The 27,403-nt window shown below is 40.5% G+C and overlaps 1 protein-coding gene across 2 annotated transcripts in view; it reads left to right on the top strand.

Moving 5' to 3' along the window:
• Window positions 1-27,403, top strand: part of CCDC171 (coiled-coil domain containing 171) — a 97,621-nt gene that overhangs the window by 55,643 nt on the left and 14,575 nt on the right. For both annotated transcript variants that reach the window (XR_012245260.1, XM_073636715.1), the window contains exons 11-19: window positions 7,215-7,318; window positions 8,961-9,050; window positions 10,179-10,379; window positions 12,695-12,862; window positions 12,940-13,128; window positions 14,876-15,368; window positions 18,361-18,477; window positions 23,742-23,965; window positions 26,277-26,465. Coding sequence is in view for 1 of the 2 variants with exons in the window: in XM_073636715.1 (XP_073492816.1) it covers window positions 7,215-7,318; window positions 8,961-9,050; window positions 10,179-10,379; window positions 12,695-12,862; window positions 12,940-13,128; window positions 14,876-15,368; window positions 18,361-18,477; window positions 23,742-23,965; window positions 26,277-26,465 (1,775 nt within the window). In the remaining variant the exon portion in view is untranslated. The remainder of the gene's footprint in view (window positions 1-7,214; window positions 7,319-8,960; window positions 9,051-10,178; window positions 10,380-12,694; window positions 12,863-12,939; window positions 13,129-14,875; window positions 15,369-18,360; window positions 18,478-23,741; window positions 23,966-26,276; window positions 26,466-27,403) is intronic.

Genomic DNA, 27,403 nt, shown 5'->3' with positions numbered 1-27,403 from the left:
CAATTGGTAAAAGACAGGGACCCTGGGGGCATCAGGCACTGGATATCTGGCTTCCCTTTTATTAACAATAACTTCATGTTGTGCTTTTTTTACCAATCGTTTTAACTTGGCCTTGTATTTGATTGTTCGATTACCTTTTTAATGTTTTGTACGTTTCCACATCATCCACTAGTCTATTTAACTCTGCTAGATAGTCTGATTTATTGAGTATAACCAAGCCACCCCCTTTGTCAGCCTCTTTAATGACAATCTGTTTATTTTGTTCCAAAGATTTTAAACATCTTTCTAATTTCCCTTTTGCGTCTACTGGGTTTTGTTTGTATATTCTCTAAATCTTGTTCCACTAGGGTTTTGAAGACTTCTGGAAAATGATTATTAATGCTTTTGGGATTGAAAACTGAATTGTTCCTCAAATTGGTATGGTCATAGTAAGAAGGTTTCTGTTCTAGAGGAGAGCTGGACTTGTTGAAATGTTTTTTTTTAATATTTTAAGTTCCTCATGAATTTTTGAAAATCAATAAAAACATCAAATTTATTGAGGTTTTTATCTGGGGCATACTTAAGGCCCAGTTCCAAAACTTTTAATTCGTCTACTGTAAATGTGGCGTCACTAAGGTTGAAGATCCCTTGCTTTCTCTTGCTTTCCTTTTCCCTTTTGTTTTCCCCCGTGGGGCTTTAAAACAGCAATGTCACGATATAAAGGAAGTTCTTAATAGATGTATAAAATATTTTGTCCAATATCGTGGTTTATTGAAGTACAGTATATAGAAAATCATCTGGTACAGTAACACAAATCATATTCCCCAGTACAGTAACAAACACATATTAACCACTTGCCGACCGCCTCACGCATATATACGTGAGCAGAATGGCACGGGCAGGCAAAATCACGTACCCATACGTGATTGCCTTCCCGCGGGCGGGGGGTCCTATCGGACCCCCCCCCGGTGCCAGCGGCGGTCGGCATTTGGCTAGGAGCGATGAGAGACGAGGGGGAGACCATCCAATCGTGGCCCCCCCCTCACGATCGCTCCCAGCCAATGAGGAACATCCCCTGCCTGTGTATAGTACACACAGGCAGAGGATGTGATGTCATCTCTCCTCGGCTCGGCAGTTTCCGTTCTACCGCCGAGGAGAGAAGACATGTAAGTGCACCAACACACACACACACACACACAGTAGAACATGCCAGGCACACAAAACACCCCCGATCCCCCCCCGATCACCCCTCCCCCCTCCCTGTAACACTGACACCAAGCAGTATTTTTTTTTTTTTTTTTTTTTCTGATTACTGCAGGGTGTAAGTTAGTGACAGTTACTGTGGTAGGACAGTGAGTGTTACCCCCCTTTAGGTCTAGGGTACCCCCCTAACCCCCCCTAATAAAGTTTTAACCCCTTGATCACCCCCTGTCACCAGTGTCACTAAGCGATCATTTTTCTGATCGCTGTATTAGTGTCGCTGGTGACGCTAGTTAGGAACGTAAATATTTAGGTTCGCCGTCAGCGTTTTATAGCGACAGGGACCCCCATATACTATCTAATAAATGTTTTAACCCCTTGATTGCCCCCTAGTTAACCCTTTCACCACTGATCACCGTATAACCGTTACGGGTGACGCTGGTTAGTTGTTTTTTTTTTCATAGTGTCAGGGCACCCGCCGTTTATTACCGAATAAAGGTTTAGCCCCCTGATCGCCCGGCGGTGATATGCGTCGCCCCAGGCAGCGTCAGATTAGCGCCAGTACTGCTAACACCCACGCACGCAGCATACGCCTCCCTTAGTGGTATAGTATCTGAACGGATCAATATCTGATCCGATCAGATCTATACTAGCGTCCCCAGCAGTTTAGGGTTCCCAAAAACGCAGTGTTAGCGGGATCAGCCCAGATACCCGCTAGCACCTGCGTTTTGCCCCTCCGCCCGGCCCAGCCCAGCCCACCCAAGTGCAGTATCGATCGATCACTGTCACTTACAAAACGCATAACTGCAGCGTTCGCAGAGTCAGGCCTGATCCCTGCGATCGCTAACAGTTTTTTTGGTAGCGTTTTGGTGAACTGGCAAGCACCAGCCCCAGGCAGCGTCAGGTTAGCGCCAGTCGCACTAACACCCACGCACGCACCGTACACCTCCCTTAGTGGTATAGTATCTGATCAGATCAATACCTGATCCGATCAGATCTATACTAGCGTCCCCAGCAGTTTAGGGTTCCCAAAAACGCAGTGTTAGTGGGATCAGCCCAGACACCTGCTAGCACCTGCGTTTTGCCCCTCCGCCCAGTCCGGCCCAGCCCACCCAAGTGCAGTATCGATCGATCACTGTCACTTGCAAAACACTAAACGCATAACTGCAGCGTTCGCAGAGTCAGGCCTGATCCCTGAGATCGCTAACAGTTTTTTTGGTAGCGTTTTGGTGAACTGGCAAGCACCAGCGGCCTAGTACACCCCGGTCGTAGTCAAACCAGCACTGCAGTAACACTTGGTGACGTGGCGAGTCCCATAAGTGCAGTTCAAGCTGGTGAGGTGGCAAGCACAAGTAGTGTCCCGCTGCCACCAAAAAGACAAACACAGGCCCGTCGTGCCCATAATGCCCTTCCTGCTGCATTCGCCAATCCTAATTGGGAACCCACCACTTCTGCAGCACCCGTACTTCCCCCATTCACATCCCCAACCAAATGCAGTCGGCTGCATGAGAGGCATTTTCTTTATGTCCTCCCGAGTACCCCTACCCAACGAACCCCCCCAAAAAAGATGTTGTGTCTGCAGCAAGTGCGGATATAGGCGTGACACCCGCTATTATTGTCCCTCCTGTCCTGACAATCCTGGTCTTTGCATTGGTGAATGTTTTGAACGCTACCATTCACTAGTTGAGTATTAGCGTAGGGTACAGCATTGCACAGACTAGGCACACTTTCACAGGGTCTCCCAAGATGCCATCTCATTTTGAGAGACCCAAACCTGGAACCGGTTACCGTTCTAAAAGTTAGTTACAAAAAAAAAGTGTAAAAAAACAAAAAAACAAAAAAAAAAACACATACAAAAATATAAAATAAAAAAAATAGTTGTTGTTTTATTGTTCTCTCTCTCTCTCTATTCTCTCTCTATTGTTCTGCTCTTTTTTACTGTATTCTATTCTGCAATGTTTTATTGTTATTATGTTTTATCATGTTTGTTTTTCAGGTCTGCAATTTTTTATACTTTACCGTTTACTGTGCTTTATTGTTAACCATTTTTTTGTCTTCAGGTACGCCATTCACGACTTTGAGTGGTTATACCAGAATGATGCCTGCAGGTTTAGGTATCATCTTGGTATCATTCTTTTCAGCCAGCGGTCGGCTTTCATGTAAAAGCAATCCTAGCGGCTAATTAGCCTCTAGACTGCTTTTACAAGCAGTGGGAGGGAATGCCCCCCCTCCCCCCCACCGTCTTCCGTGTTTTTCTCTGGCTCTCCTGTCTCAACAGGGAACCTGAGAATGCAGCCGGTGATTCAGCCAGCTGACCATAGAGCTGATCAGAGACCAGAGTGGCTCCAAACATCTCTATGGCCTAAGAAACCGGAAGCTACGAGCATTTTATGACTTAGATTTTGCCGGATGTAAACAGTGCCATTGGGAAATTGGGAAAGCATTTTATCACACCGATCTTGGTGTGGTCAGATGCTTTGAGGGCAGAGGAGAAATCTAGGGTCTAATAGACCCCAATTTTTTCAAAAAAGAGTACCTGTCACCACCTATTGCTATGATAGGGGATATTTACATTCCCTGAGATAACAATAAAAATGATTTAAAAAAAAAAATATGAAAGGAACAGTTTAAAAATAAGATAAAAAAGCAAAAAAATAATAAAGGAAAAAAAAGCACCCCTGTCCCCCCTGCTCTCGCGCTAAGGCGAACGCAAGCGTCGGTCTGGCGTCAAATGTAAACAGCAATTGCACCATGCATGTGAGGTATCACCGCGAAGGTCAGATCGAGGGCAGTAATTTTAGCAGTAGACCTCCTCTGTAAATCTAAAGTGGTAACCTGTAAAGGCTTTTAAAGGCTTTTAAAAATGTATTTAGTTTGTCGCCACTGCACGTTTGTGCGCAATTTTAAAGCATGTCATGTTTGGTATCCATGTACTCGGCCTAAGATCATCTTTTTTATTTCATCAAACATTTGGGCAATATAGTGTGTTTTAGTGCATTAAAATTTAAAAAAGTGTGTTTTTTCCCCAAAAAATGCGTTTGAAAAATCGCTGCGCAAATACTGTGTGAAAAAAAAAAATGAAACACCCACCATTTTAATCTGTAGGGCATTTGCTTTAAAAAAATATATAATGTGTGGGGGTTCGAAGTAATTTTCTTGCAAAAAAAAATAATTTTTTCATGTAATCAAAAAGTGTCAGAAAGGGCTTTGTATTCAAGTGGTTAGAAGAGTGGGTTATGTGTGACATAAGCTTCTAAATGTTGTGCATAAAATGCCAGGACATTTCAAAACCCCCCCAAATGACCCCATTTTGGAAAGTAGACACCCCAAGCTATTTGCTGAGAGGCATGTCGAGTCCATGGAATATTTTATATTGTGACACAAGTTGCGGGAAAGAGACAATTTTTTTTTTTTTTTTTTGCACAAAGTTGTCACTAAATGATATATTGCTCAAACATGCCATGGGAATATGTAAAATTACACCCCAAAATACATTCTGTTGCTTCTCCTGAGTACGGGGATACCACATGTGTGGGACTTTTTGGGAGCCTAGCCGCGCACGGGACCCCGAAAACCAAGCACCGCCTTCAGGCTTTCTAAGGGCGTAAATTTTTGATTTCACTCTTCACTGTCTATCACAGTTTCGGAGGCCATGGAATGCCCAGGTGGCAAAAAAACCCCCCAAATGACCCCATTTTGGAAAGTAGACATCCCAAGCTATTTGCTGAGAGGTATAGTGAGTATTTTGCAGACCTCACTTTTTGTCACAAAGTTTTGAAAATTGAAAAAAGAAAAAAAAAAATTTTTTTTCTTGTCTTTCTTTATTTTCAAAAACAAATGAGAGCTGCAAAATACTCACCATGCCTCTCAGCAAATAGCTTGGGGTGTCTACTTTCCAAAATGGGGTCATTTGGGGGGGGGTTTGTGCCACCTGGGCATTCCATGGCCTCCGAAACTGTGATAGGCAGTGAAGAGTGAAATCAAAAATTCACGCCCTTAGAAATCCTGAAGGCGGTGATTTGGTTTTCGGGGCCCCGTACGCGGCTAGGCTCCTAAAAAGTCCCACACATGTGGTATCCCCATACTCAGGAGAAGCAGCTAAATGTATTTTGGGGTGCAATTCCACATATGCCCATGGCCTGTGTGAGCAATATATCATTAAGTGACAACTTTGTGCAAAAAAAAAAAAAAATTTGTCACTTTCCCGCAACTTGTGTCAAAATATAAAACATTCCATGGACTCAACATGCCCCAAAGCAAATAGCTTGGGGTGTCTACTTTCCAAAATGGGGTCATTTGGGGGGGGTTTATGCCATCTGGGCATTTTATGGCATTCAAAACTGTGATAGGTAGTGAGGAGTAAAATCAAAAATGGTACGCCCTTAGAAATCCTGAAGGCAGTGATTGGTTTTCGGGCCCCGTACGCGGCTAGGCTCCCAAAAAGTCCCACACATGTGGTATCCCCATACTCAGGAGAAGCAGCTAAATGTATTTTGGGGTGCAATTCCACATATGCCCATGGCCTGTGTGAGCAATATATCATTTAGTGACAACTTTTTGTAATTTTTTATTTTTTTTGTCATTATTCAATCACTTGGGACAAAAAAAAAATGAATATTCAATGGGCTCAACATGCCTCTCAGCAATTTCCTTGGGGTGTCTACTTTCCAAAATGGGGTCATTTGTGGGGGTTTTGTACTGCCCTGCCATTTTAGCACCTCAAGAAACGACATAGGCAGTCAAAAATTAAAGGCTGTGTAAATTCCAGAAAATGTGCCCTAGTTTGTAGGCGCTATAACTTTTGCGCAAACCAATAAATATACACTTATTGACATTTTTTTTACCAAAGACATGTGGCCGAATACATTTTGGCCTAAATGTATGACTAAAATTGAGTTTATTGGATTTTTTTTAGAACAAAAAGTAGAAAATATCAATTTTTTTCTAAATTTTCGTTTTTTTTCCGTGTATAGCGCAAAAAATAAAAACGGCAGAGGTGATCAAATACCATCAAAAGAAAGCTCTATTTGTGGGAAGAAAAGGACGCAAATTTCGTTTGGGTACAGCATTGCATGACCGCGCAATTAGCAGTTAAAGCGACGCAGTGCCAAATTGTAAAAAGTGCTCTGGTCAGGAAGGGGGTAAATCCTTCCGGGGCTGAAGTGGTTAATACACATTGTTAGATTACATAATGCTACATGGATAGCAAGCCCCAACGCGTTTCGACCTGTATGCGGTCTCTTCAGGGGGAGAATTGGATCTAAAGAATAGTTACATAAATCGAATTAAAATACATGAATATATATGTTATTGTGCATCACTTGGATTATACCAAGATAATATGTTTTTACCGCTCAACGGTGGAATGGGTGTTCTATAATCCAGGATAGGTACTGAGGGCCAATGAGGACACCGGAGGGCTCAGGGGGCCACCCTCAATCTCCCAGGAGAGCCAGCCCCAAGGAGCTTACAAGGAACTGTGTCCTATTGCAGATATTTCTCTTAACTTCCTGTCCCATAGCCAAAACAGGAAGTGAAAGGAAATTCCTGCAAAGGGAATTCCTTGGGGACTCCCAGGTCATCAGAACTAGTGTTCCCATTGGAAGATTTTCCATCAATTACTTTTCTGGGGATAACCCACAATTTGGGATTTTTACTTTCACTTTCATTGATAATGGTAAACAGGACTTATAGAGAGGGGACACAGACCGCAATAAAAACTGACACATGTTCTAATCTCTTGGCCCTTAATCTAAAACTAAAGAAAGATTTGCCTTTAGTTATACTTTATAATGGAAATCCAAGACCTGAAAATAAATCGAAAGTGTTTGTAATTGGCCATATAAATTAAAAAAAAAACAAAAAAAAACAATTAAACAAAAATAAGTATATTTAGCAGCTATAAAAAGAAAAATAATTGTAAGCACTTTGTCATCGCATTTCAATTTTATTCTTATAATTACATTTTTAAACTGTGTTTTGTCACGATTTGCAGTTTCTTGCTTGTATTTTATTATTATCCTTGTATTCTTCAGCGACCTACAATGATGACAGTAAACCTGCCAGGCCTGCTGTCCTTGAGGCTTTAAGACATACCTTGACAGATTACCAGAACAAGCTGCAAAGCACATCTAATGAGGTAACTCTGCCACGCTTTGGCTCCAAGCGCATGGCCTCTGGCCCACTGTAGCTCTACTTGCTGGCTCAAATTAAAGGTTTGGAGTGTGGCAATTGTGAGAACAGGTTTTTTGTAACTCAAATCATTCCTGCCCTCGATTTTACTTCGGACATGGCCCAAATTGATAAATTACAAGATTTCATTTATAGGTTTAGTCAACATTTTGAACTTGGGCTTTTCAGATTATTTGGTCTTGTCAGACATCATGCTGTATGTTCTGCAATTTAAATTTTGTTTTAGGTATAAATATTCTGTCAATAAATTTGTGCAGCTGGTTTCAAATATTTTATACAGAGTAGCTTTATTACTGATATTTTCTTTCTATCTGTTTTAAGAAGTAAATAGTCCAGTTATGAAGAGCTTTTATGTTTTGTGGCAAACTAAGGTATTAAACTAAACTAGTGCTATCAGAAACATGAACGCGACTATTGCTGTCCTTTTTCTGAAAAGACAAATTGTAGTTACTGTTTCTGTCTTCAGTTTTTCTTGAGACACTGACCCAGAACCATTGTGCATTTCAGGATAGTCAGAGTCAGAACTATTGTACTGTGTCAGTGACTCAGAAAATACTGAGCCCATTGTGTCAGCATAACAACCAGGGAATTAAGATTTTTAGAAGAGGTCAGCAATAGATGCCTCCACACTTACTTACTGCAGTTTCTTGTAAGCTACCGAAATACAACAGCTTGATGCCCTTGGAAAAACCTTTCCATACGTATGCATGCATTGTTAAAAGCATTTTACAGAGTACACTCCTATTAGTCTGGCCCTGAATTAACTTATAGTCTTACTGTCCTTACCACAGTTATGTATAAGTATACACAAAGGAGTGCCATTTCAGCTGGAAATTATTTAAAGCAGTTGTAAAAGCATATATATTTTTTTTATAAAATGTATAAATATTTATAAAATATAAAACCTGCTATAGTTCTCTCCTATTCTGGGGTTCCCCGTCCACGCTTGCTATGGGAGCACTCCCTATTCCTCAACCTCCATGTCAAGACCCCTTCAAGCTTGGCTCCCCCACCCACAAGCCCTGGCACTCAAAGCCTGCTAAATCTGGTGGTGGGAAGGGTTTTCCAGGGCTGACCTACATCTGTGCCACAGGTCCTCTGTCTCCTGCCCATGGCTACTCAGTAAAGCCCCATAGAAGTCTGTGGGGCTTGTCTACCCCCATCTCACAGCTGGAATGACAGGGAGTCATGCTCTATAGGCTTCTATGGGGCTCTGCTGTTTAGACAGAGCATTACAGCGCAGGATGTAAACAATCCCTGTAGGCTATAAGTGTCAGATTTGTGCACGCGTGAATCTGCTGAGGTGGAGGGTGGAATTTGTTAGCTGGGGGCACAGGCAAAAAGAATAAGCACACTTTGTCTGAAAGTGCAACGTTCGTTATGAGTATAATATCGAAGTGCTTTGTAGAGTAGCCTGTATGTGGCAGAACAAAGATGACAAAATTAAACTCAGTATGGCTGTTTTAGGAGTTTTGGATGTTTGCACTGCCATTAATTGAATTAAAGGCACTGAAGGTATTTGTCCATTGCAATATAATGTAGGATTGTGAATAATATACTATTTCTACTGATGTAGTTGTTTGTTTCAGCTGGAAAACACAAAACATGTCTGTGAAGAGTTAAAAGAGAAGCTAAATGCATCCAATCAGATTATGCAATCTTTGCATAATAACCTTCAGGTATACATTATTCAGTTTTTTTACACTTGAATCGAATGATTATAAATGTACTACCCGCAGTAACAGTTCTGCTCCTTCTGTCTTTACTTTGAAGAAATGCTTTTTATACATAAAATTAACCAGTAAAGCAACAAGCAAAGTATAATCTCATTTTACATTTTTTTTCTACCATATCCTTTTATGACTTGTATTATTTTCAGAGGTTTTTTTTTTTTTTAAGATTTAAATCTAGAAACAATTTTTTTTCACTATCATTCATTAAAGGACACAGCAAAACTTTGTCATGAATGGGTTTGATGGCACCACCTTTAAGAGCAGGATACTAGGTGCAACTTAAACCAAAGCACGATTAAGGGATGGCCCTCTGCTTTGTTGTTTGTTTCTGGGCTCACCCCTCAATTTATGTCTTCCTGACACTGCTTTGGGAAGTCCTATCTGTTATGAAGTTTTACTGTGTCTTTCAATGAACGATAGAGAACTGGATTTTTGTACTCGCCGTACAATCCTTTTCTCTGAGTTCATTGAAGGACACAGCAACCATTCAGTCATTTTGTCTGTCTCTGTGTTATTGTCTTGATACTGCTGACTACTAACTGAATCCCATCTTGCAGGTGGGGGGGTTTGGTCGGCACTAGAGGGCCGCCCCTTAGGCATGCTTTGATTTTTTTCTTCTTTTTTTTTTTTTTTTAAGTTGCACCTAGCGTCCTGCTCCTGAAGGGGGTGCCATCAAAACTTATCATGATAAAAGTTTGCTGCATCCTTCAATGAACAAATACTCTGTTTACAAAAGGATTAAACAATGTAACAATGAGTTAACCTTTTGTTTACTGTCTTAAATGCCATTTTAAACCTTTTTTTACAATTCTATTATACAATTTAAAGTCTTCAAATTACATCATTTTTATCGTGTACATAACAGTTTGGAGTCTATTGATACATTTTTTTTTTTTTTTATGAGATTCATACAATTTTCAGTCAGGATTTGCACATTCTTTAATTCAATCTATTTAGAAAAATGTATGAAGTCTAGGTGAAAGCTTGTGAATATTAAGTAAAAACGTTTATAAATAGACCCCTTTCTTAGTACTGTCAAGGAACTCTTGTTAATATGATCTCACTGTTGTTCAGAATGCTCGATCTGAACAGACCATTGCTGAAAAGGAACTGCATCATTTAAGCACTAAATGTGCTGAAAAGGAGTCTGAAATTGCTAGGCTGCAAAAGGAATTTGGAAAAGCACAAGATGCCTGGGAGAAAGAAGCCCGAAGGGTATTAGAAGCTGAGAGTGACATCCAAAAGATCAGCAAGACTTGCCAAAAGAATAAAGAGGTATGAATGTAGATACTATTTGACTTTTTATGTGAAAAGTAAATGTAATAAAGTAATATGAGACAGTGTTGCTGACGGTCATTAAAAGCCCTGGGACAAACAGGACCTCTTGAGTCCCGATGCCCCTTTAAAAACAGTTATGGGACAAATGGCTAATGTCCTAGGTTCAAAAAGGTACATATGACTCAAGTGAATAGAAAGCTGGGTCAAGAAACTCTTTACCTTTTGTGTTCAGCTTTATGCACTGCACTGTTTTGATCCAGCTTTCTTAAATACCCCTTCAGTGGCCTTGTACTCATGGGGTTCAATTACATACAGACAAATTAGCTTCATTCATTTGGTTATCTGTCTCTCTTGTTCTGGAAGACCTAAGGTTCCAGAGATTTAAGGAGTTTATCATTGGGGGCTTTAGCTTAAAAGTGGTTGTAAACCCAAAAAAAAAAAAAAATGAATATCCTGGTCCCTTAAAGCAGAGTACATAGCACAGCGCTTGTGCTATGTAATCTGCCCCCCTCTAAACTGAAAAACAAAGCCCTAAAACCTACCACTTCCTGTATGCCCCTCTCAAAACGGACCACGATAACCAGTGCAGCTCCGCCCTGATCACCGTGGTCAAAGTGCCTCCTTCAGTGATAGGATGCTGTCCCTTCTGCTCTCCTCTCTCCCCCCTCACCCCCTTCTTCCTCTCTGTCTGTCTACGCTCAGTCCTGCCACCCCCACCGCTATTATATCAAGGCCCCTACTGCAGAAGCCATCCGTCGGAGCTGGAAAGCAGTCGCGAGTCATGTGACCGGCCTGAAGACAGCTAAAAATCGGTATATACAACAATCGTTTTAGAAAATGCTTAACACGGTGTGCTATGCCAGCCTCTAATAGAGGGGCTGGCATAGACTTTTACAAATGGGTTCACAAACCCTTTAACTCTTCGCTTCCACAGACATGAGGCTTGTGTTGAAGAAATTGAGTTTTAAACATTTCTCAAGCTGACTGTTCGCTTTCAGATGGACGTGATCCTGCAGCTGTACAGCCTCCCAAAGCAGGTTCCAATAAATTGGTTAATATATTGCATTTGTATGAACTAGAATTAGTTTTAACAACTCTTTAGGCCTAAAATGTGCTTTTTTTTAACATTTTGAAGTGTTCCTGCAACTAAAGGGTTTAAGAGAGTGGACATTAGTTTCATTTAGAATGCTTTAAAGATTGTGGAACTTGGTTGGGGAGTGTTATTGGGGCTTTAACCCTTTTATTGCCACCGACAACTTAAGTCTACATCAATGGGGGGTTTTACACAGACCCACACACACGCTTGGTATGTCCACCCACCTGCAGACCCGGGACCAGCAATGCAGGTACCACAGGGTAATTGAGATGGAAGACCAGTGAACGTACATTCCTACTACCTAACAAGAACCCAGAAGCAGTTTTTATTACATCACTTCTGGGTTTGGCAGTGTTGAAAAACAAGGTTACACCCAAGCTCTAATGCCCTGTCAGTGGTTTGTCTCAACCCTTGAACTGCTACATCTGCAAAACAGTTTGGTTTGTTGAAAAACAACAAACTTACTGGCCAGCTCACCAGGTGAAACTAAAGGAAATAGAGACATTTTCTCAAATAGTGCAAATTGTTCTCTGATTGGACAAAGTGTTGATTGTGACATCAGTACTCTCCACCTCATTCAGTTGGAGAATACTTTACATTCATTGAGAAAATCTCCACCTCATTCAGTTGGAGAATACTTTACATTCATTGAGAAAAATGCAAGGCATTCCATGAATGGGACCTAGAAGCCAGCAGCAATCGCTGTATTAGCAACTAGTACAGTGATTCTCCACTTCCACAGCAGTCCAAGAGGCATGGCATATACATACTTGCATTAGTCCAAGCAGAACAAATGCAATATTTACTAAATTACAGTTTCGCAGACCTCTGGGGTTTAGATAGAGGAGTCTATATCTATCATGCTTATTTTCAGTATTATCTAAAATACTTTTCCAAGATTTGATATGCATTTCCTTTTTTTTTTTTTTTCTTTGTTTCCTTTTAGAATTCTTTTTTTTTTTTTTTCATAAATTCTTTATTTTCCTTTTTCCACAATAATAATAGTACAATATTACATATGAGTACATCACCACCTTCATATTCTATTTTACAAATATTATCTTCTTGAAAATCGCCAATTACTATCACCTTTATGACGAAATTATGTTGTCTTTAGGCAAAAAACTTATCATTTCATCTTGCCTTCTTATTGTGCTAATACATACCCGTAATAATTAGAATTCTTTATTGTATCCAAATTTCTTTTTCTTTTAAGGAGACGTTGACTTTCTTGCACAGTTTATATCAACGCCTAGTGGCAGGATGTGTTCTTATAAAACAGCAAAAATGCATGCTGGGTAATTTCACATGGCCAGAGCTGTGTGTTGTGTTGCAAGAGAATGTTGATACCCTGATCTCTGACCTCAACAAAGCTAATGAGAAGGTACAGTACTTGCCATAAAAAGTTTGTATCACTGTCTGCTACTTGAAAACTTACCATTAACTTTTCTTTTACGATAGGTGTCACATCTAGAACAAGTATGCAAAAACAAGGCTGTTTTGATTGTGGATCTACAGCGAAGCCATGAAACCTCTCTAGACAAGCTGGCTGAACAAATGAAAGAACAGCATTGTACCTGGCAGACAAAGACCAAAGATTTGGAACAACATTACTCTGCTCTCCTTGGAGAAGCTCGTGTGAAGGCTCAGGTACAAGATATTGCTTTACAATTACATACTCTGTTCCTGCATTCTAATTCTGGCCACACATTTTACAACCAGATTGTACAATCTTGATAGGTTACTGTACAATCGGATGGTATGTTGTGTGGCCAGCATTATGTAAAATAACACCAGATTTTAAAATGTCTACCCAGCTTCCATAACAAATACAAGTAAGGCCTTTTTTTTTTTTCCAGCCAGCACCTATATGTTAGTCTATGTGTCCATGCACACAAAGGCATTTACAGGTGTATTGGAAGAGCAGCGTTTACAGGCTGAAAAAACCCCCATCTAAAGCGCATTCAGGATCAAAACTGAAGAGCAGTAAAAAGGCTGAACGCGCCTAAATTTGTGTAAACCTTAGGTGTGTTTTAGGCGTGTTTGAGCGCTAATGCATTCCAGCGGCCAGAATAAATTAATATTCTGGCCAATGAAATCCATTAACGCTTAAACGCCTAATGCATCTAAACATGTGTGCAATACTCCAACTTTAGATGCGTTTTTTTTTAAAGCATATTTTCCCCTGCCAGGAGTTCTGGTGTACAGAGGAGAAAAACAAACACCCTGTGTGCATGAGGCCTAATGTTTTTGCATGTGCCTACAGCCTACATTATGGTGACTGGCAAAGGTGCTTGGAGAACTAGTGTCATTATTACTTGTTTCCAGTCCACAGTACTAAAATCCTTAGAGCAGTGTAAAGTTTTGCTTATAAATCTGAATTGTCTATAATTGCTTTTAGACATCCCATAAGCTCTTACATGTTGCTGGCACATTGGAAAGCCAATAGATTTGACTTGAGTGCTGTGAAGCTTTCTTTTTATTTTGTGTGTGGTGTTATTATTGTGGACTGTATGTTATTGAACGGCCCTGTTTGCATGGAGTAAGTATCCTGGGGGGCTTTCAATAAACTTCCAGGAAAAGGATGTAACAGTAAATACAGAAATAGTTTACTTCCATGGAGCCCATTTGATCTTTCTACACAGAGTCTTGACTGTCACTCTAAGTTTAGATGAGGAACCATCCATCCCCTCCTGGTTATAATTCCTCTTTCCTGTCAAGTATTAGAGCCTCTATTGCCCACCGAGGCTTCGCCATTTTGCGAATGATGGAGGGAGGGCTTAAGTCGGTCATAGAGGTATTGAAGTTTGGCTGGTTTAGCAGGAACTCACAGAATTTTGATTAATCTATGGTCAGGCTGGTTATATTGAAGTCGATCTGTTGATCAACATCAGTGCTACCAGCCTGTTGGGTTATTTCTCGCATTATTACATCTTTAGCCAGCTATAGCTGGCAGCAGTAATCATAATATTCTGATGATAGGTAAACCTCCCGCTGTCAGAATACAATAGCAGTGAGAGGAATTTCCCCATCAACACTGACTGTGTTGATGGTGGAATCGAGGAGTTTTTTTTCCTTCAACCACGGGTTGAAAATTGCTTAATGTATGGCCTGATTTAATTTTGACTTAGAGTTGATCTCCTTTCCACACTTTAAGTATTCAGATTACAAAATTGAAAGCAGAGTCCATTTTCTATGACTGTAAAAGGCAAATGTCTGTGGAACCCTTTTCATAAAAGAATTGAATAAACTACAATAAAAGGAATAGAGAAGGTAAACAACAGTAATCGTCCAAGTACATAGTGCTAATTTCCAGCAAACACTATATAGATACCTTTTGATATTGAACGTGCGATACAGAAAATGATTACACTAGCATTCTATTTTCCATTTTTAGAAATATCAGAAGATTGCTGAAAAATTAAAAGACAAAGCTTCCATCTCTGAAAAAACAAAGGATCAGATGGCCATGGAAAATGTGCGCATTAAAAATGCAATAATCAACACAGAGAGAGACCACAAGTCTCTCCTTGCAGCTTGTGCCCTTATGGCTGGTGCCCTGTGCCCATTATACACCAGAAGCTGTTTGTTGGCTGCACAGAAAACCCTCCTTCAAGAGGAATTGAACTCTTGTGTAGACATTCAGAAGGAGATCCGAAATCTAGTCCAAGCTTTGTCTGAAAATGGAGATAAGAAAAAGGACGATTCTTGGAAGAAAGCAAAATCCATGAAGCTTTTGTTTCGGAAAGGTGTCATTGTGGTTTTGGCTGCCAAACGGCTGCAGAGGCTTGGTGAATCTAGAAAATCTGTGTTTACATGGGTCGAAAAAGCCAAGAGGAGACCTGGGATTTTAGTGTGCTTTAGAGAAGTCCAGACTACACAGAAAACAAGTAAGATTTATATTTTCAAAATTGATGACGCTGAATATTAGATGGATAATAAAAAGCTAGGCAGACATTAAGATCAAATGAAACCAGTATTAACAAAAAAATCTAAAGTTACCATCCTGTATTTGTTTTTTGTTTTTTGTTTTTTTTTTTTTTTGTTTTGAATCAGAAAAAGGTTTTATTGTGCCAATTACCATACATCACAGATTACAATGAATATAACAGTGGGTATGTGAAAAGGAAAAGCAAAACGGTATCAGCTGCACAACACCAAATTCAATAACATACCATGTAATGAACGGGAAACTATTCAGATATAAAGATTATACCAGCATATAACCAATGACATAATACCTACTAGGTTCAGGATTATAAGATCAACAAATGGGCACTAAGTGGTATATTAGAATCATAAAAACACTTAAAAAAACAAAAAATAATAACTCAAAAACAGTAGAAAACATCCATTATAGGTAGGTGGGGGTCCAACCAACACAGAAGAACAGATGGCCAACGGGTCAGAACTTGAATAATATGGTCGCCTTCTTCCTACCCTCTCCTGAAAGAACTTGCCCCCTATGAACAGGGAGTACGGGTAGGGATTGGATTTAGATAAAAAAAAGTAGCAATAACATTAGGACCTGCCCTCTTTCCAACCCCAAGAATCGGTGTTATCCTCTTATACAAGCATGCATACCCTTTACACTTGTAGCAGCCGGTGCAAAACCAGCTGTGAGGGCACTAACCCCAGAGTTTCCCACCAGGCCTGCCAAATAAAATGGAATTTACGATTTGCATTTCTATGCTGATATGTTAACTGCTCCCTAACTAGAAGATAGTTGACCTGTTCTACCCATTGTTTGTTAGTGGGAACACGTGGGGAAAGCCAGAATCTAGCCACCAACTTGCGTGCTATATACAGTAGTCTAAGCACTGCTATGTTGATAGGGGGCGTAAATATTTCTTCATCCGCAGCTCCTAAGATGCATATTGAAGGGTCCAATGGGACCCTAACCTGATATGCTGTAGAGATGACCTTGGTTATTTCACCCCAGTAGCGGTGTAATTTGGTACAGAGCCAGATTAAATGGATCAAGGATCTATCCTCCCTACTGCATTTGGGGCATAGAGAGGAGTCTCTCCTTCCCCAAGTGTATTTGCATTTATAGTCCACAATCCAAACTGATTTCCTGACGACATTTGGCTGGATTCCCTACTTCTTTTTTGCCTTACTGCATTTCTTAAAATTTCTCTTTCAAACTCTGTTTGCTTTAAGGGGTAAGGTATAGTTACAAAAAAAATCCAAATTTTTCTATTAAATATTAAGAAATAATATACCTCCGATGTACAGTAAGTAGGCAGAATATTGCACACCACATACAGACAACCAAATAACCAGACACCCTTCCTCTGTTCCACACATATATCTGGGTGCCTGTACATGTTGATTGCTGTTACCCAGAACCTTGGTATTTTTTGTACTGACAAAGGACTACAGTGCATAATGGACTGAATATTTCCAACTGGCTTAATTCTGAGTGAGATATTCCAAGTTCATTTTTCTTTCTCCTGCTTTTTTGGACACAGAATTTAGATACTCCTACCTACATGATACTGGCAAACCAAAAAAAAAATGTAGGGTATCATCAGGAAAACCCCTTCTCTATCCAGCATACCGCAGTTTTTTTGCCAGTATCTCTGGAGGATGCATGTCTTTTCTTCAGCTCTGCTGAGAATAGTCTAGCCAATATTTTACTAGCTTCTTTTCCCCTTAGATTGATTCTCTGAATCTTTTTTAAGTTGACTTCAGTAAAGATTCCCTGCTGCATAAGCTGGTCTCTACCCAAATCAGTATTTTTTTTTTGGCCTGATTTTTCGAGTGCCCTTCCCAGACCCTGCTGGACCGGACATTGTGGGGCTAGTCTGTGGCTCTTTCCAGACATTGGGGGAGATTTACTAAAACTGGAGCACTCCAGATTCTGGTGTGGCTGTGCATTGTAGCCAATCAGCTTCTAACTTCTAGCTTGCTCAATTAAGCTTTGACAGTAAAACCTGGAAGCTGATTGGATTCTATGCAGAGCTTTACCAGATTATGCACTCTCTAGTCTTAGTAAATCAACCCCATTGTGTATTAGTATAAGTTAGCCACTGAGAGCTTTATGGGTCCAAAGCTCGACTATACTCTCCTAATGGTTCTGGGGGCATCTATTCTGTACACTCTGAGGGCACTGATGTAGTACAGATAGCAGCCCTTTAGGCTCACAGGCTAATCGTTTGCCACTGAAACCCATTTCAGCTGCTCCCTCCTTTCCTCCCAGTGCTACTGCTCAGATAAATGCATCTTTCCCAGTCTCCTTGGGTTCCTCTCACACATGGACCCCTTGCTGCTAATCCATGTGTCAGCTTGGTCTCTGGAGCTGGAAAGATAGATTGTTGAGTAGCTAAAACAAGACATGTGAGCAAGTCACATGTGTGTGCTATTGACTCTTCGCACTCAACGCACCCAACGCGGTCTCCTTGTCACAGAAGCACTGAGGTAATGCGCTTCCCTTGCCTTTCCTATGCAGGCATGCTGTTGGGCAAAACTGCATTGAGGTTGAGGGTGGTGTGTATGTTTTTTAATATAGGACACTGAAACTTTAGCCATTAAAAAAAAAAAAAAAAAAAAAAAAAAAAATGAATCCATTAATTCTGGACTGGTGCAGTTTTTTTGTTAACCGAGGGATGAGTAAAATTTTCGAGAAGATGACTTTATACTTGTATCCTAAATTTAATCACTACAGATTTTTTATTTTTTTGTTTTTTTTTACTTTGAGGCCACAATGACACAGGATGAACAGATTACTCTATGACTGGCACTATTGGGTTCATATTCTGCAGTCTGACAACAGCTTAACAGCCCAATATGTCACTTTATAGTAAGGAAAATGGAAATTGTAGTAGGTGTAATTTTGACTTTTTTTTTTTTTGTTTGTTTTTGTTTCTCTCTCTCCAGGATCACATGATGAGCCAATGTACTGCAATGAAGCTGTAAAGTGGCTTACAAATACTGATCTCCTGTCAGCAGTAGTTACTTCTATGTCTGAATTATTTGGGTTATTAAACAACAGGGGTAATGTAAATTTTGTATTTGTATCAAAATCCATCCATCTGAGGCAGCCATTACAAGTCGATCTTGCATTCTCTGTTGGACAGTTTTAAAAAATATATTATAGTGTGTGATTTGGCCTGCTGGAGTCTACCTATTATTGAGGTGTGGTAGGGGATGGGGGTACTTTAGGTTGGTGGGTGGCGAAAATAATCAGCCCCCTTATCATTAAAGACACAGATGCCATTAAAGCTTATTTTTAATTTCACAGTCAAGTTGGGATAACCAGCTACTTTAGATTTGTTACATGTCCCTTTTCACATAACACAATTTTTGTGAAATATTTAATACTTAAAAATCGCACCTTCACTTTTTTAGACGCTCTATTCTAGATCCTCCAGCAAGGAAACATTCTCTTTTTTTTAAGGGGACTGAGCAGCTGTGCTTGCCATAATTAACCTGTCTGTACTGTGCAGGAAAATCTTCATTATCAGCTAGATTTGAACACTGTCTGTCCTAACAAAGGGTTCAAGGTGTAAAGGCTGGGCTCCTTGCATTGTATAGCCAAGAGAACAACATATTGACTGCACTCCAAAGTGTAGATGATGATAATGTAGCTATATTCCAAGTTAAACCATCCAAGGTAATGATACAGACATGAACACAGCAGAGATTGACGCGTTTCATGAAACAAGTTCGCTTAATCATAATCCAAATTGCGCCACTAAACACTAAAATAGTATATACTCACTGAACCCAGTGGATGCTTGATTATGCTGATTAACCCTCCTCTAGGGTTCCTGCAGTAAACCATGCAAAAACCAAAGAAGACATGTAATACATATATTTAAAAACAGTATACAATAAGAAAAAAGAAGAAAAACTTTCTTTCCATTTCTGTAAATTTACCACTGGTATATAGACCATGCATTAATTAAAACCATTATATAACAACCAATAAATCGTAAGAAAATTGTATACAAATATGGTCATGTACCAGTGGCAAACAGGTATAACAGTCGCACAAGGAAAATTCATGTAAAGATATTTTAAATCAATAATACATATGAATATTTATATAATGAATATTATGAAAAGATACGTTACTGTGTATGTAGCTTACTGAAATATATTAAAAATGAAAAACAAACGACAAAAAACAAACAAAAGAAGCATATGCAAGAACATGAGGACCTAGGTATAATAAAGTAAAATAGTTGCGGTGCACGACACCAAGGGGAGTCCCGACAAGTGGTATCTTGTCACCCCAACCTTCATAATAATGTGTGACATCCCACTCATAGTTCAACCCCCCCCCCCCCCCCCCCCAGTATTCTACTCCCTCCGCAACCTAAAGATCCAAAATACTTCTCTCTTGCAGAGGAGGCGAAACACATCTCCTCCTCTTGGAGGAATTTTGACCCTTTCAGTCACTTGCCCCTGTACCTAAGACATGTCCCCTTTGTGCATAGAATTAAACTGGCGGGCGACATTAGTAGATTTGCGTCCTCTTATGTCCGCCAAATGCTCCCAGAACCTGTCCCTGAACCTGCGTGTAGTCATCCCCACATACTGGATGGAGCCTGCTCCACCGGTGATGACATATACCACAATACTTGTGTTACAGTTATAAAATTTAGCAATACTATATACTTTGTCATCAACCGTAAAACGTATCGTCACCACACAGCATGTGAGGACAACCTAGACAATCCCGAAAACCACACCTGAAGTCGCCCTTACAGTGGAGCCATGTCAGAGACTGGGTTGAATAGTTCCTAGATCTGTAAGCTACATACACAGTAACTTATCTTATGATAATTTTCATTATATACGGTAAATATTCATATGTGTTTATTGATTTAAAATATCTTTACATGAATTTTCCCTGTGCGACAGTTACACCTGTTTGGCACTGGTCCATGACCATATTTGTATGGTCATATACTAGTGGTAGGAAAAAACGCAATGGGCGGGGTCCTGATGACCAGTATCGTTGGTCAATTCAGGTAACAAGTTACCGGCTCACCTAATAGGGTGGTGTTCCTTGTCAGAACAGGAGAAGTAGTCAAAATAAAAGGGGAGTGGGAATAGGACCCAAGGTGTCCTTACCTTCAGTGAAGGAAAAGGAACAAACTGCGGTTTAACCTGATATAACTTTAATCGAACAATTAGTAGAAAAACATTTTAATCTTTGAAAGGAAAGCATAAACAATGGGAGATTGCATAAGGTAAAAGCTGACAACGTTGTCACTTAAAAACGCATGCCCATGAGCTCAGCCATATCCCAGTCATCCACACGTGTCAATCATCTCAAGTCACTAAGTGTGACTTAATATATAATGCTTACATATGTTTAGGCGAGGTGAGTGCCGGGAAACCTTGGTAGCACAAGTCGGTACCCGTATTGTGCTTAACCATGGACCTCCAGACTCCCTATATGCCTATAGAGCTGCTGCATTAAGTCTTTACAATGTTGAAGAAAGCATTGGTTATCTCAGACAAATAAATGCAATTCTGGCTAGAAAGTATTCCTGATAGTTAGTGAACAGGACAGGTTTGCTTTCTGGATGTAGCACTGTCAATCATGGAGATAATAAATATATATATATATAAAAATGCAGCACGCTGTAATGCAAGCATGCAACTTGAGTCAAGGAGAAACAATAGACCCACAACAAGCCTGTTAGTCATTCAGCACCATGTTTCCATGAAACATTAAAGATAGCACCGCATATAGTTTGGATAGGAAAATATAGTCAAAACACAGAGCCTCAAAAAAAAAAAAAAAAAAAAAAAGGTTCAGGCTGTGATTGCTTGCTGGATATACCAGTTGAAAAGAGACTCACTGCTAGGGCCGCAAGACACTGCGGTAATTCAGGGATGTGCACCTTTGTAGGGAGTTGCCCCTAAGAGTAATTCGGCTGCAACCTGCAGCATGAGGTATGGCCTTCACGCAGCAAAGTTGCCTGGCACCACAGAAGCTACTAGAAAGCCCCCCCCTCCAATATCCACATCATGTACTACTGAGCTGCACCACCTTTAGTTGCAGCCCGTGACAGAATTATCAGCCACTGTCATATTCAGATTTGGCACCATTAGTTTTCCTGGATCCTTCCCGCACCCCTGTGTGGGCCTAGGTGCAGGGTGAACGGGTGAAAAAAGACCCTGCCATCTCTCACTCAACTTATTGCTCTGGGAAGTCTGCACTACAAAATCTTCCCAATGGTGCTGATTATGATAGCCCTGACCACTGTCCCCGGTCTAAATAATTTCCCTTCTCAAAGACCTCTCTAGCTACTTTGGACGCTCAGCTTTCCTCCTTTTGCATTCCAGAGATAATTTTAAGCCATTGTATCTGATTTTATGGGAAGGCTGTCTACACTGTTTTGTGCCTTGAATCAGGGATGTAAATGAGCTTCCTCTGCCTCTCCTCCATAGTCCATCGGTGATTCTCCTCTTCTCCTCTATGCTTTCTCTATGAATAAGAAGGCTCCCCACCAAAGAGAACTTTTGCTCAGGAGAATATCCAATCTGCTGATATCTCTCCCAACTTGGAAGATTTTATTTCTGTCATTATTAATGCAGTACATTCCTGTCTTGATCTGGGCAGCCCGTGTCAACCCAGTCAAAAGTTGCCAATGTTAGTGTTTTAAAGAGGACTTCCACTTGAAGCCTGTCTTTTATGGTAACTGGCCTAACCTGGAGAAAATCCTTTATCCATCCCAAGTGCTTTGTTTAGCAATATTCTATTGAGGAGGGGTTCCTGAGAAAATGGATGGTCCCTGTCATGGATCCAGCTATTTCCTGCTTTAACAAAACGCTTACGGTTCATGTTGAGGGTGTCTTAGTGTTCAAGAAAGCTGTGGCTAAGCGGTTAGAAGACCTCCTTAAGACCTTGTTTTCTCTTCTGGGTCTGCAATGCAGCCCGCTGTTGCCACCATGCCTGTCTTTTAGAACATGGCCTGAGATCCTGCATCCATTCATACAGTACAATATTCCCTTCATTAGCTTGTTGCTTTACATTACTTTGCAGACAAACTACCAAACACTCTCCTCCAAAGAAAATATGAGCTTTCAACACATATGTATAGGATTCTTTGGCTTAAGTGATGATATGTGGAGCTTCACTACAGTTTTAGGCATTCAATGCTTCAGGCTGCTCTCTGGCTCCGTTCACACCAGAACACGGCGTGGAAACCTGCATTCTCTGCGTGTTTCCCAAACTGAGTTCAAAACGGACTGCAGTTGTGATCTGCAGCATGTGTCAATGTTAACTTAATGACACCCCTAACGCAGGTTACAAATGCAGAGTCTTTGCCCGCACCGACTCTCCTAGTACAGACGTACCATGCAATCCAGTCACAGTGGTAGTGCTTGTACGACATTTGGTGCAATGCAATTTGAGCCCATTCAAAATGAATGGGCTCAAATTACACCGCATTGAACCACATGCAAACCCTTATGTGAACTGGCCCTCAGAGTGTTGAGCCCTCTGTTGTGGTGCTTTTGTGGGCCTGTTATTGTTTGTTGCTGTGTCACTTTCCTCTTAGTTGCATTGCTTTTGGACATCCCAATTGTCTAAGACTAAGCACCTGTGTCCTCTTGTGTTTGACTTGCCTGTAAAGTCCTTTTCATGGAGGCTACAGGTCCCTCCCCTCTCATATGTTTAATACGACTTGCTTGCTAATAAACGGAGGCTTGCTGAGAAAGGGAGAGGTTCTGTTGGGGCTGTCCTTACAGCTTTTGTTTGCCAGTGTCCAATCAGCTGAAGGCCGCTGCATCACCCAGTCTGTAATGTCCTGTAATCTACTCCCAAGAAAATAATTTTACAGGGAAGTTAATCCTATTTTTCACATACTTTATTATATATTTACACACTGGTCAGCAAAAGTGACAGTAATGTGGGATGACAACAAAATATAACACGCTACCAAGGGTGCTTACAACAATATTTTTATTCTGGGGCTTCAGCTCCAGCAGTTTAGGTCATTTCTTCAGTGTTGATGTTTATCCCAAGTCCTGTCACTGTTATGTTTGCTGGACAGCTTGGTCTGCAGGTAAATGCTGGGAAAAATAGCATGGGAAATAAAAACGAAAGCAATTAATTTACTAAATATTATACCATTAATTACATACAGTTGCCAGAATATGACACTTTTGCAATATTGGCCCCTTTAATCTGTAATACTGTAAAAAATACTTTAATTTCGGTTTAACTTTTTTGTACAAATCATATCTTAGTAAGTATATGAAGTAGTATTAATTCTCTTTTATTTCTCTTTTAGATCTGAATTGCACCTCTGAAGCACAGATAATTAATGCAGCCAGAAATTGTTTCTCAAAGCTGATTAAGAAACTGAATGTAGAAATGGAATATAGGACTGTGGCCTTTGACAGGCATTCAATTTACATAGACTCTGATTCCCTAGCTTACAGACTTGCTTGTGGTCTTCACAAGATCATTAACCAGACGCCAAATGTGGGCATTACAAATACCACTCCAGTTAAGGTATGGCATCACATCCTGTGTACTTAGTGGTCAGTAGGAATTACAGTGAATTTTTATATGGTACATTGAGAGACACATCATTTCTTAGAAGTCTTAGACTGTTGGGTTACTGTTGTAACTATTAAACACTTGAGTCATTAATTCCCTTTTAAAACGGCACTGGGATATCCTCTATTCATCCCAGTGCCATTTTAATCACTTGCCTCCCAAGCCAATTCTGACACTTCACGCCTACATGTAAAAATCATAATTTTTGTTTGCTAGAAAATTACATTATGTTTTTTTTTTTTTTAGCAGAGACCCTGGGGAATAAAATGGCGGCTGTTGCAACTTTTTATGTCACAGCAATCTTTCATTGCAATTTTTTTGGAAAAAAAAAAAAAAATTCAAAAAGAAAACGGCAGTGTTTACACTATCAACGCTGGAAGTGATGTCATGATGTCGCTTTCGGCCTCCGAGGGTCATAGAGATGGCCGGGATGTGCTATAAAAGCAATCAGCAGGGAAGCAGCCACTATAATTGTTTTTACTGTGCAGGGAATCGTCTGCTGAAAACAAAGATATCTGGATGATGCCTGCAGCTACAGGCATCACTCAGATAGCGCAACTTTAAGTCCCAGACGTCATATCACGCCGACCCGGGGGAAGTGGTTAAAATGGCACTTGGCCTCACTGGATCTCGGCAGGGGTGCAGATTGGAACTGCCAGTTGTCTGCCAGTTGACATCTAGCAATAATTACAGTTTAAAGTGGAACTATACCCATAATAACTTGATAAAAAAATACTGTTCTTTAGCAAGGAGCATACATTTCACATTAATAATAATACTACCAAAATTAATGTGTGCTGTAAATTGCCTCCAGCATTGCCACTGATCCTTCTTTCCGGAGGCTGCCAGTTTGCTGAAGCCCAAAGCCCCAGCAGTAAATCATAAAGCAGAACTAAACCCATCCCAAATGCAAACACATATGATTGTGATTGAAACTCCCCTCCATGTTAGCCAACATGTCCATGCACACTATGGCTTTTTCAGGAGTTTATAGGCATATGCTCTTTCAGCCAGAAAAAAAGCCTTCGAGCAGAAAAGACGTCTAAGCCCAAAAACGCACAAAAAAGAGTGAAGAAGCTCAAAGAATCTTGAAAATGCACACAAAAAAGATAAAATGAGCTGAGGGGAGGGTTTGTGAAAAAAATGCTTATGCTCAAAGAAGCTTAAAGAAGCTCAATAAAAACACACAAATGAGCACAAAAAAGTACAAACTTCTTTAACCACTTGTCGACTGGGCCATAGCCGATAGACGGCTACAGCGCGGTTGTGTTTTTCTGGGTAGACCTCCTCCCAGAAAGTTGCTCCCGCGCGCCCCCCTTGGGCGCGCACCCGGGAACATCCGTGACCGCCGGGTCCGGAGGACCCGGTGCATCATGGATCACGATAAATAGCCGCCGATCGCGGCCGTTTACCACGTGATCGTTCCGTCAAATGACGGAGCGATCACTTGTAAACAAACCGTCGTCACGTCATGAAGCTGGTTCCTCCCTCCCCTCTCTGTACCGATTGGTACAGTGCGGGGGGAGAGATTGCAGCAGCACTGTGGGCACTAAACATCTAGCCCACAGCGCTGCAATCAGTGCCAATAATTGCAATACTCTGCAACACTGGGCAATACTCTGCAACACTGCCAATACTTGCTAATACTCTGCAATAAATTTAACAGAAACAAAGAATTTTTTTTATTTTTATTTATTTTTTTACCGAACTTTCAGTCTTTTTTGATTTATAACGCAAAAAATAAAAAACCCAGCGGTGATTAAATACCACCAAAAGAAAGCTCTATTTGTGGGGAAAAAAGGGCAAAAAATTCACATGGGTACAGTGTTGCATGGCCGAGTAATTGTCATTCAAAGTGTGAGAGCACCGAGAGCTGAAAATTGCTCTGGTTAGGAAGGGGGTTTAAGTGCCCAATGGGCAAGTGGTTAAAGTGGTTGTAAAGTTAGAAGGTTTTTTTCTTACCTTAATACATTCTATGCATTAATATAATGCTATGTGCTCTGTGCAAATCCACTGCAAGAGAGCAGGTAAGTATAACATATTTTTATAGAAGATCACTTTAAGCTTTTAGGTACAGAAATAAAAGCTCATATTCCTGTAAAAGCAGCCCTTTTTTGTTTTGTTTTTTTTAACTGCAGTGTGCATGAGCCCTTAGCAGGTGGACTAATACAATGTAGTTTGTTGTTTTTCATGGATCACTGCTCTTTCTTTCATGTAAAAACTTGCATGTGTCTGAATTTTTTGTTTTCTCCTTTTATGATAGGCGTGCATAGCTGCCTTAAGAAACCAGATACTTGGGTTTACTGCACGTCTGCATACAGCAGAAGTAGAAAGACTATCCATGCGCCGGGAGTTGTCAGATATGAAGGAGAAATTCAGGGAATGTGGCAAAAATGCTGACAAAGCACAGAAGCTTGAAGAGGATGACCAGCATTTCGAACAATCTGAAAGTGTGGGTGGAGGCATAAGCAATAGTTTTATGGACACATGGCTTCTAACCATTACTTTATACAAAACCAAAGATATTTAATGATATTGTAATGTTTAAGGTTTTGCCAAAGCACAGGTTGAAGCTCTGCCGCCATTAGGATGCCAGTTCGCAAGAAAACAGGCTCCTGCTGCTTTTGCCAGTCTGAACCTAATTTGACTGAACTGTCCTGAGATTTCAGTAATCAGAATATACATCTAGATATGTCTCTCCTAAGAGTATGGAAGCCTGAAAATCAAAAGCCTAGTAGATGATAGGCTCAGCAATGGCATGCAATGCCAAGCTGCTGCTAATAAAGCAAACAGAATATTGGCATGCATTAAAAGGGGGATCAACTCCAGAGATAAAATGATAATTCTCCCACTCTACAAGACTCTGGTCCGGCCGCACCTGGAGTATGCTGTCCAGTTCTGGGCACCAGGCCTCAGGAGGGACGTACTGGAAATGGAGCGAGTACAAAGAAGGGCAACAAAGCTAATAAAGGGTCTGGAGGATCTTAGTTATGAGGAAAGGTTGCGAGCACTGAACTTATTCTCTCTGGAGAAGAGACGCTTGAGAGGGGATATGATTTAAATTTACAAATACTGTACTGGTGACCCCACAATAGGGATAAAACTTTTTTGCAGAAGAGAGTTTAATAAGACTAGTGGCTACTCATTACAATTAGAAGAAAATAGGTTTAACCTTAAACTACGTAGAGGGTTCTTTACTGTAAGAGCGGCAAGGATGTGGAATTCCATTCCACAGGCGGTGGTCTCAGCGGGGAGCATTGATAGCTTCAAGAAACTATTAGATAATCACCTGAATGACCGCAACATACAGGGATATGTAATGTAATACTGACACATAATCACACACATAGGTTGGACTTGATGGACTTGTGTCTTTTTTCAACCTCACCT

This window comes from Aquarana catesbeiana, linkage group LG01, assembly GCF_042186555.1.
Source record: "Aquarana catesbeiana isolate 2022-GZ linkage group LG01, ASM4218655v1, whole genome shotgun sequence".
Taxonomy (NCBI): domain Eukaryota; kingdom Metazoa; phylum Chordata; class Amphibia; order Anura; family Ranidae; genus Aquarana; species Aquarana catesbeiana.
This window is presented reverse-complemented; position numbering and strand designations above follow the sequence as displayed.